The following is a 10,820-nucleotide window of genomic DNA, read 5'->3' as shown; positions in this document are numbered from 1 at the left end:
TGGTGTCTGAGGAGGTTGGTATGGTGGTCTAGATGGTGTCTGAGGAGGTTGGTATGGTGGTCTAGATGGTGTCTGAGGAGGTTGGTATGGTGGTTTAGATGGTGTCTGGGGTGGCTGGTACGGTGGTCTCGATGTGTACGGTGGCAAAGTTAAAGGATTCTTTGGCGTTGATATAATATATCCTGGATGTGGTGTCGTCTGAACGGTTGATATCTTGGGTGTCGTTGGAGGAGTTAGTCTAGATGTCTTCGGAGTTGTATACGTATATTTTGTCGTCTTAGTCGGCGGAGTCGTTAAAGTAATTGGTGGTGGCCTGGTGGTCGTCGTTAGACTTGGTGGAAAAGTTAATGGTGTCTCCGGAGTTGGATATGAATATCCTGGCGTCGTACTCGGCGGAGTCGTGAAAGTAATTGGTGGTGGCCTGGTGGTCGTCGTTAGACTTGGTGGAAAAGTTAATGGTGTCTTCGGAGTTGGATATGAATATCCTGGCGTCGTACTCGGCGGAGTCGTGAAAGTAATTGGTGGTGGCCTGGTGGTCGTTTTCGGACTTGATGGATAAGTTAATCGGGTCCCCGGAGTTGGATACGAATATGTTGGCGTTGTTGTCGTAGGTGGTTTTATCGTTGGATACGTCTTTTTCGTTTGTATTGTGGGTTTTGTTGTATCCTCTCTGTTAAAGGAGAAATTATTGAAATAAAAAAATATTTACTGTCTCGTTCATTGGATTATTTCTTGCTCTCATTGGAAATCTGAATAATCTTTAAGTAATATTTTTCATTTGATTGAAATTATTCACCTTATAGGAGGTAAAGTTAAAGGTATTTTAGGTGTTTCGTAGTAATATCCATCAAATGCTCTTTGGGGTTGTGGATAATTCTCTATCGCCCGTTTATCCCTTTCAATTTGCTGCGCATGGCATGTGGATAGTACCGCCACGAGGGTGACGATACACAGCAGCTTCCACTGTGAACAGAAAAAGATAGAAAATTAAAATAGGATTTAAATTGTATATTATTTATTTTTCAGTGAACTTGTGTTCGATTTAAGGCCTCGCGATAGTACGAGCATCATCTTCGTGGGATAATCTCATGCCCCACCTATAATGAACTTACATAATAACATCTTACAACGCAGGGACGATCGTGAAAGGTTTGTTGGCACGAAATACACTATACTATGAATGCTTTTATTGATTGGTAATTTGCTAAACCTCTAAAGATAGTCATTGGTTGTTTTTATGGTCTTATTAACTAATCGCTATTTACAAACCTGTGATTTCGATAAATGAAGTATTAGATACTCTATATTTAAATTTTTGAATGAAGTTGGAAGTAATTTCTATATTTTGATGTAATAACATTCTTGATGACATCAAAGAATTTTTTAATTGATTAAAATTAGACTTATCGTATATTGATTGAGTATTACTAAATCATCTTGTCTCATTCGTACATAATATCTCATAGATACAATACGACGAATGACGTTTCTAGCTCGGAGAAACGTCCAGTGACCTTTATGTTGTACAATTTATATGGAATGATCGCGCGCTTGTGGGAGAGATAATATTCTCTAACATCGGTGTCCGTCAGAAGTGTGCGAAAGGTTTTTTGCAGTGGTTTACAAGAGTGTTGCCGTGTATTTCCATGGTCTGCGAAACACGCGATACATATTATCGTAAAATTGCATACGCTTCACCTTGCATCGTATTGCAATGCACTTGGTATAAATATTTGTATTTTAAATCTTTTGGAAGTGTCAAGAATACGATCTGGCTAAAGCTTCCATATTTCGTGCAAAAAATTTTCAAATTTTCTTGTCGATGAAAAATCACGATTTTATTTTTACATTATTTGATCGAAAGTTTAATCGATCGTTACGTATTTGACTGACCTATTAACAATTCGAAAAAAAAACGGTAAGATACTTTTCGAGATAACGAGGTATCAATACAATGATGGCTTTTATAAGATGCGTCAGGACTTCATCGCTTATGGGATATGCAAACTTTCTTGCATCATTGCACCAAGAAGTAGACGCAATCCATATCCAGCGCGTTATAAAACGCAAATCGATGAGTAGCTTTGAAGAAGTCGTACGTCGTTCGTGATGTAATCTTTGAAAACACAGCCGGCCGTGCGGAACATGTTTTTAAATCGAAAATATATGCCATCCGGCTTAATTTCTTAATATTTTCATTGCATATGTAAAAGACATAAGATACATGATAAAAATGATACGTCACCTTGGCCAGACGATTTTCACAAAATGACTATTAAAGAAAAATTCTAAATAATAGTTGGTACATAAAAATATCATTGGAAGATCGATTTAGTTTAATTTACAACTTAATAATTTGGTCGTATCGTAAATCAATGAGTTAGATACGGCACCTTCTTTCACCGCTGAAAGATCTATTGAAATGGAATACATGAGAGATAGGCGAAAATAGTTTCTTGCATAATGTAAACGCCTGTTGCAGTTACGCATTACGACTTTAGTACTAATAAAGCGTAGAGAAGAGATGACCAAGACGTCTGCGTTCTTTTACCTGCACTTTCTAATTATGTGTTGATCTATACGTGATAATGCGCGTAATTAAATGAAAAATGAAGAGGAACAAAGACAGCAATATTGTGAAACGTTAGAGAATCCGCCTATTGAGATATGTACAAGATATGGTTTCTACGATACAAACAAACTTATCGAAACTTTCTTCGAATTTTATCAGATTTGTTCGTATCTTTCGATGGTTCTTAAACATAAGAATTTCTAACAAGACAACAAAAACTGTTTATATTATTCTCGATTGTTAGTACGGAGAAAGTTTTCTTGGTAACGAATGTTCGGAGAATTGGAATGCTTCACGCCTCGTAATTGTTCTTTATCTCTTTCACTCGTTAATAATTATTTTTAAATTATAGAAAAAAATCTCCAAGCATAGAACTTATATAGTCGGTTGGTAAAATGATCGTTCCTAACATAACAAAGATCCGCCTTGTTTTATGGTACATGCAAATGGAAAATCCATCCGCCGTTTTTTATCTCCGTCATTATTATACGGCAAGGACGTTGTACGCTCGCTAATATGGAAGATACTATTATTGAACGTAGGATTTCTACTTTCACTCTTAATAAAAAAGTAAAGTATCGAAGCATCATTAATGATTTTTTTTTCTATCTATTTACAGAATCTTTTTTCTTTTTTATTCCTCCCCCTATTTCATATTCTTTTTTTTTCCTTTTTCATAGATTTAATTCACCTCTTGTATAATTTTATTACTTTAATAATGAAGATGACTTTTGGAATTTACAAGTCACGTTGCGTTCAAAAGATATTTTAAATAAAATGAAAAGAAATGAAATAAATTGAAAAAACAAAAATAAGAAAAAGTTGTCCCCATCGTCTGGCCAAAAGGCAGAGGTCCCAATTGTGACGAAATCGAAAGTTTAATCGGCCGATCTCCGAAGAATTCGAGGAAAGAGAAGGAAAAAATATCGAGAGAAAAAGATGTAGAAGAGGAGGATGAATAAAAAAAAAGAAACGAGACAGAAAAGAAGGACGACATGATATTTATCATTCTTACGAAAGGCCGCGGATCATCTTGAAATTTACTGACCAATTTGACTTCTCTCGATTACACAACCAAAATACCTTGCTTTTACTTTAATATTCTCTTTTACCTATTTATTTATTTTTCCCTTCTTCTTCTTTACATATTATCTCGTCTTCGACTCCTATCTTAACTTTCGAGGATACGTTTGTCGTAAGGAAAAAAAACCATTTCTTTCTTTATATGAGTTTTGTGATATCTTTTTCTCTGCTATTTATTCTTATTTATTAATTTTTTCATTTCTTCTAATTTCTTCCCGGTTTCATCTTAACGATCTTCAAAAGAGAATACATTTTTCTGTCTACGCGAACATTCTTGTATCATTCTTCTACTATTTATTGATTTATTTTTTTTTTTCTAATTTATGCTAATGTTATCTTAACATTTGGAGGACGATCATAGTAAGAGAATAAATTATCCTGCCCATGAGTGTTCTCATATCGAACGGCTTACATAAATTCAAAGAAAGGAACACGTGGGCGAGTAGAATAGTACTACAAGATGAATCCACTGAAACGACTAAAGTACTACCGAAGGTAATAAACTTAGGTGATGATAGTTGTTTGTAGTACGAGTAATGAGTAGGTGGTTATAAGACGTAACCACAAAGAAATTGAAAGTTCTTTAACATCGTAATAATAATTGTTACACGAACGAATGACGAATTGTCATTGACCTTCATTTTCACAATTCAGTTTAACATTTGAAAAATATCATTTGAAAGGGATTCTTCATTAGGATTAGTCTAACGTAAGGTATCATAATAAATATGAATATGTAATATGTTTCTGAACAATGGTATAAAAAGAATTTTGAAAAGATCATCAACGCGCATCATCAACTCTAAACTTTGGCTTAACGTTCGATCATGGATTTTACGCTCGTACTTGCTCTTTGTTAATCATTCGTAATAAATGTCAGCTATGACGGATTAGTAGTTGGTAATAAATCGTTTCGTTGAAAATAACCACGATCCTCGGAGTTGAGAGGGAAAAAGAAACAAATAGAAAAAAGATAAAACAGAAAAAGAAAAAAAAAAAAAAAGAAATTCGTTAAGAGATGGACAGGTCGAATTACATTTCTCACTCCCACGACGAACGTTTTCTCTTGTGTCATCGATTTGGAAGAGTTATCCATCATGCTGCCTTATTATGTATGTGTGTATGTGTGCGTGTTTATACGCGTATAGATTGATTTACCAAAAACACACACATACAGATTTTCACATAAAAAAGATATGAAAATATCAATAGGAGTGATTTGCTTATGTAATGACGTTGCAATTTCGATGACAATCTTATCGCAACTTTCTTCGTACTTTTAATTCTATAAGGAACTGTTAACGCGTTTCATACCTATGAATAAAATAATTGTTAGATGTAAAATATATATAAAGAAAAATGTAATTGTTATATCTACGTGTAGATAATTTGTTTACATATTTATATCGATTTCAATAATGTATGCAATTATGTATGCGAGACGAGTATATTTGAAATAAAAATACAATGTTGAATAAGTCAAAGAGGAGGATTAGGAATAGACGTGGCCTGATCTTTCATTCCTGAATCGACTCACGGAGTTAAACTATAGTTTAGTAAGTTCGTTAAATATCGATCTTTTCTATACTACTTTTGTTTTGAAAGCAACGAGCCAGAATTTAATTAAATTCTTATAAGTTCAACATACAACACGAACTACCAGTTAAATAGTGATCGTATCTAATAAAATTTCTGCTAATAAGACTATAGTTCCTGTAAATGATAAGTTATGGAAAAAAAAGAAAGAAATAATTAGGAAGCTATTTTTATATATAAAAAAAAATGTTTTTAAAAATAACGAAACATGATTATTTCGTATTTTAAGTGGCAAAAGTAGGAAACGGTTTAGGCTAGGAGCATCCTAAGATATCTAAGATCGGTTAGAATGTCACGTTACGTCACGGAACCTCACGACTTCTAATAACGTACGAGTCGACCGATTCTCTTTTATTCGGAACGTACAAAATTGACCTTTAAATCATTTAGAAATTTCTCTATTGCGCTAGAGTCCGAAAATGAACGGACGTTGGATTAGACCAGCCGATTCGTTGCGTGACAGATTGTTGTCTTCCTCAAGATTGCATTCACGAAAATTACTCCGGAAGTCGTCTTTAATGTAGATAAATATTTTTTCTCGATGGTTTATTAAATACTCAGGAGTACTTTTGAAAATGTAAATTTTCACATTTATCTTTTTTCTTTTCTTTCTCTCTCTCTCTCTCTCTCTCTCTCTCTCTTCTTCTCTTGTTTCGCGAAATTACGTAAACAAAAAAATGATTAGGATAGAATTTTTAAAACAAAGTTAAAGATTATAAGAGAAATATTTTTCTAATGTTGTATTTGATGGAAAAAGGAAAGTATTGTCGAAAGTAAATGTTTTCGTTGGAATATGAAAAATGCATAAAAGACTTAGTAACGCACAGACATACACACACGCAAAGATAATGCAAATAATATTTTGGCGCGCATTTGAAAGGATGCGTCTGTCGTCTCTCGATCTTACAATCTATAAAGAAATTTATTTGAAGTAGCATTATACACCATATTAGTAAGTTCTTATGTCGTTATAATGACAACGAGAAAAAAAAGAAAAAAAAAAAAAGAAAAAAAGGTAAAAACAAGAAGAAAAGAAGAATTCCATCAGATGTATCGCGAGTTAAGAAACAATTATAACCTTTGACATTTAAGCGCCAACAGCTGGCTGTCGTTCGAGTCTTGGTATTAATTCCTAAGAGGTTGTGCGCACGGCCGCACTATCTGCAAATACCAACGACTAAGCTCACCGTCAGAAATATTATTTTGCAGTAGAATGAAAGTGCGAAACGACGAAAGTTTGTCCATTTTTTTTTTTTCTATGTGGTATTTCTATGTGGTGGAACAAATAATGGGAAATACAATCGTTTCAAATAGGAAAACCATATAATAGGGGATGATAAGAAATATCTATAACGATCGCGATCGAGCACGTGTTTCTGTCATAAATCGAAGAGGATAAATTTGATGACCTAATTTGTTATTATAAAAATATAGAAAAATGTTACGTAATCGTTTAAAAACGTAAATATAAAAACAAAAAAGATTGTAATAATAGGATTGTCTACGTAGATTTATTGTAATTTTGTTCTCTCGATAAATAGATTCTCACAGAAGTGCCAATTCCGAAGTAGCTAATTAACAATGATCCACTAAAAGTTGTCCACATCGATCACACTTTCGTCGTTTCGTCTCACGTAATATACGTTTAAAACACACCTCTCGTAGAAGGGACTATAATTCACTGATCGTACTTTATCACTAATATATCCACAAAACTCTCGTCGATTACTTACCATTTCACTAATTTGAAGAAGCTCTCGTCGTTAACGATAATAACCGAGCGTGCGAAGGGCGAGTCAAAACGAACTCATGTCTCGCGGGAGGTTCTATCTCGATAGAGTTGACTTCTTCGTCCCGAGCGAACGTTGAGAGCATTTATAGGATTCACCTGATTGGGTTGGTGGGGGAGAGACGTTCGGTCCATACAATTATTGCGATCCAATGTGTCCAAGAGGATGCTGTAATTCTTCTTCTTTCGTGTCCTACTAGAGTGGGAGAGAGAAAGAACATCGATGTGAGTGAGGGGGAGCCAATAGCAAGGAAAGAAGAAGAAGAAGAAGAAGAAGAAGGATCCAGAAAGAGAGAAAGTGAGAGTTCGCTTCGGTAGGAGAAAAGGAAAGAAGGACGATGCCAACCAAGTTATATCTTCAAAAGGTCCATTGAGTTGCGTGTGCCGACACAACGGAATCTCGCGATCGACCGTTTCGGAGGATTCAAGGATACACATAATTTCGATCGAGTGCCCGTGCTCGTCCATACGACTTCAAATTATTTCGAATATGTGATATATTCATTCGGGCTCTCATAATAATTTAATAAATCTTCATTAATGGTAATATCAATATATAAGCTAAGTTTTAAGCATACTTATTAATGCTTTTTTATTTATTTTTTTTTATTTTTTTTTTATGTCAAGTCTTTTTTTTTTGGAAATAACATTAAAATATTTATTATACGTACTAGGATTACATACGCCTTTCGACTTAATATCGTAATACCTAATGACAGACGTTACGTTAACTCGTTAATTATAAAACAGATTAGCACATAGCCATTCTTAAGATATTTAATTACGAATCCAGTAGTTTCTTAATTGTATTACGAATTATTCGGATGCGATGATACCTGTCACGACTACTACATTGTAATTGCAATGTGGATCTTGACTGGAAATGCTACTTGGATAACGACGGTTGCTCATTGTTGTTCGTGCGAATAAAAAGGCGAAATAGAAGAATAAAGAAAAGGAATGATTTGGCGGAACGTTTTAATGACAGAGTCCCTGTACTTGACTGTTCGTGCAATCGTACAGGCGCCGATTATCTTTTCAAGATCTCATTTCACGTAGAAACAAAACGCAACCCTTTTTATTTTCAATATGATCGATTTTCACATTTCTTCAAATTATTAACTGTAGCGATGAATTCATTATCTTTTTAAAAAATGTAGTATTTATTTATCAAATATAATCATACATCTATTATTCTTCGAAATAGTCTATTATTTTCAATGAATCTGATCTATCTTTCAGGCAAATGTCGAATTCTTTGACGACAATAAAATGTCAATTTTGTTGAAATGAATTTTATATCAAGGCACCGAATTAGTCGTTACACCTAATAATTTCAACACTAACCAATTGGAAAGTATTGTTAAGAGGAGGATAGCACAAGTATATATTACATAAAACTGTTTGCAAGAAATAAGGGATACTGTCGAGCAAGGATAAAATGATGTTCGATGGTAGATCATTAATCGTGTCTTTCTTTTCTTATACATGTATTCGTTACAATCGTGTACGTGTAATAACATAAGGAAAAACCAATTTTGTTTTTCGTAAACTTATTTAATCCTAGAGATTTGCTGAAATCAATTAAAATGATTGGTTAAAGCGTGTCTTCATTATTCTTCTTTTCTTTTAACTTTTTCTTACAATTACTATTAATACGTTTTTATAACATATTTTTTAAACAATATTGTTTAAGTAATAAATTAAATAATATCCATAAAATATAACTAAAAACGAGAACAATATTTATCGGTAAGGTTGGTAATTGGAATGCTAAAAACAATTATCATCCTAAGCGAAACGATTAAGAGAATATATTAGTAGACGATGTAATTTAATTAATGTTTATAAAGAGTAGATGATCTTTCTCGATATAAGCAATATCGACGTAACGAATCATCGAAAGAACATTAATGCATCTTACATTCGCATTTATTGCATATTAGCAAACAGAAGTGGCAGGATTTTATATAATGATAACATTGAAAAAAAGATTTGAAAGACCCGTTTTTCTGATCGAATACAATCGAAAGAGGATTATTATAGATACAAATCGATCAGATCGTTACGAGAAGAAAATCTCTCATCGAACATATTCGATTCTTCTTTCCCACTGATCACGTAGCTTACAAAGGTCGATTTCATGGTGCATACAACCTTCTAATGCCGGACTCACAGAGTCCGATTAAAACTGATCATCTTATTGGTAAATTCTCAAGGCCAACAAAACGTTCGGTGTATCAGTTTCTTAATGGTAATTATCCATGAATGAAATCCTTCTCTCGTAGATCATAACTTTCTCTCGTATATTCTGTTTTAGCGTGAATGAAGGAACTTACCGTGGGTATCGCACCGTATAGATATATAATAATATGTATTTATACGTTCTTACGTGTAAACGTAAATATATATGTTTATATAGATATATAGGTATATTATATAAAAGTTCGTAATCGCGATTCCTTTGACCTTAGATATTTTCTTACTCTGATATAAATCTTTGTAAAGACGATGTCTGTTAAAGGATGATAAGGATGTCGGGAGTGAGATGGGGAAAACTAAATTTATTTCATGTCGACAATGTACCGTACAAATAAGATAGGTAGAGAGTAAAATGAGAAGTTTCAAAATCGATTACTGCACCTAACGGAAATGTTGTGTGGTAGTACCTTTCTCTCATCAGGATACGACTTATTTATGTTTCCTTTGCTTACATTTCACGAAACGGACTTGGATAAAGTGCGATTTTATCCAGCAATGCTTCATTACGTTCAAGATAGAGACCTTTAATTCACTAGAAGATAATTATCACGGATCCACATTGGAGTAGGTGTCATATAACGTGGGTGTTATATTCGTGACATTCGTCATCGAATCGTGCACACACAAATCCTTGCGCAAATATTATTTTTTTATAAAAGAATAAATAACTGTTACCAAGTAGAAAGTCGAGGAGAGAAAAATTATTTTCAATATTCATTTCAAGTAGAGAAATTGAAGACGTTCGATCCCTAAAGGCAATGACCTATGAATAATCTATCTCATCCGGCTGAAGTTATTTTTATGAAATTATTTTTAAGTTAAGAGGATAACATAATCACTAAATGTCCAGATGAATTGGTTAAGAATTTGTCGATGGGAGCGACGCGTTAAAAGCCTTGGAAATAATTTCAGGAAAGAAAGCCTTGAAAATGAATTAGATTCGATTCAATGTAGAAAAGGAATGTGTTTAAACTTTCAAGGTAAACCTGCTGAGAAAATGCGTTCTCGAATTAGGATGATTGGCTAACGCAAATGAAAAAATATATATAATATACATATACGAGAGAAAGAAAGTGATAATATTAACTTACGATGTTTCTAACGATGATTCTCATAAGAATTACATAATCGACTCTCGATGCAGATATCAACCAAATCTTACGAAGTTTTCTTCATATTCAAGGGTGATTGGGATAGCATTAATAAAACTGAATTCTACATGATAAGCGAGTTATAAAATGATATACTATATTTACGACTATTGTAATGTAAATGCTGAAACGCTCGTTGACCTGAAAAGTTCTAAGCGACCTCAACGACTCTTCTTCTCCGAAGATACGAACTCTCATTGGAACTCTCTTTTCCATAATTATTACCCAAGCGTGCGTGGATTTCGAAACTTCACGAATATTTTTATATCATTATTTCTCTTTCTCTTATATATTTTTTATATATTTTTTTTTTTTTTTACTTTTAATTTTTCTTTTTTATTTCTTTTTTTCTTATTCATATACGAGA

The 10,820-nt window shown here is 33.4% G+C and overlaps 1 protein-coding gene across 1 annotated transcript in view; it reads right to left on the bottom strand.

Moving 5' to 3' along the window:
• Window positions 1-1,071, bottom strand: part of LOC106787827 (mucin-2-like) — a 2,984-nt gene extending 1,913 nt beyond the window's left edge. Inside the window, exons 1-3 of the mRNA XM_014750525.1 lie at window positions 1,063-1,071; window positions 797-963; window positions 140-670 (exon numbers count right to left, since the gene is read on the bottom strand). Of these exons, the coding sequence (XP_014606011.1) occupies window positions 140-670; window positions 797-963; window positions 1,063-1,071 (707 nt within the window). The remainder of the gene's footprint in view (window positions 1-139; window positions 671-796; window positions 964-1,062) is intronic.
• Window positions 1,072-10,820: the final 9,749 nt, after the last annotated feature.

Source organism: Polistes canadensis, unplaced genomic scaffold, assembly GCF_001313835.1.
Source record: "Polistes canadensis isolate GaletaPanama2010 unplaced genomic scaffold, ASM131383v1 scaffold_116, whole genome shotgun sequence".
Lineage (NCBI taxonomy): Eukaryota > Metazoa > Arthropoda > Insecta > Hymenoptera > Vespidae > Polistes > Polistes canadensis.
Note: the sequence above shows the minus strand (reverse complement) of the source record. Positions and strands in the feature narration are given on the sequence as shown.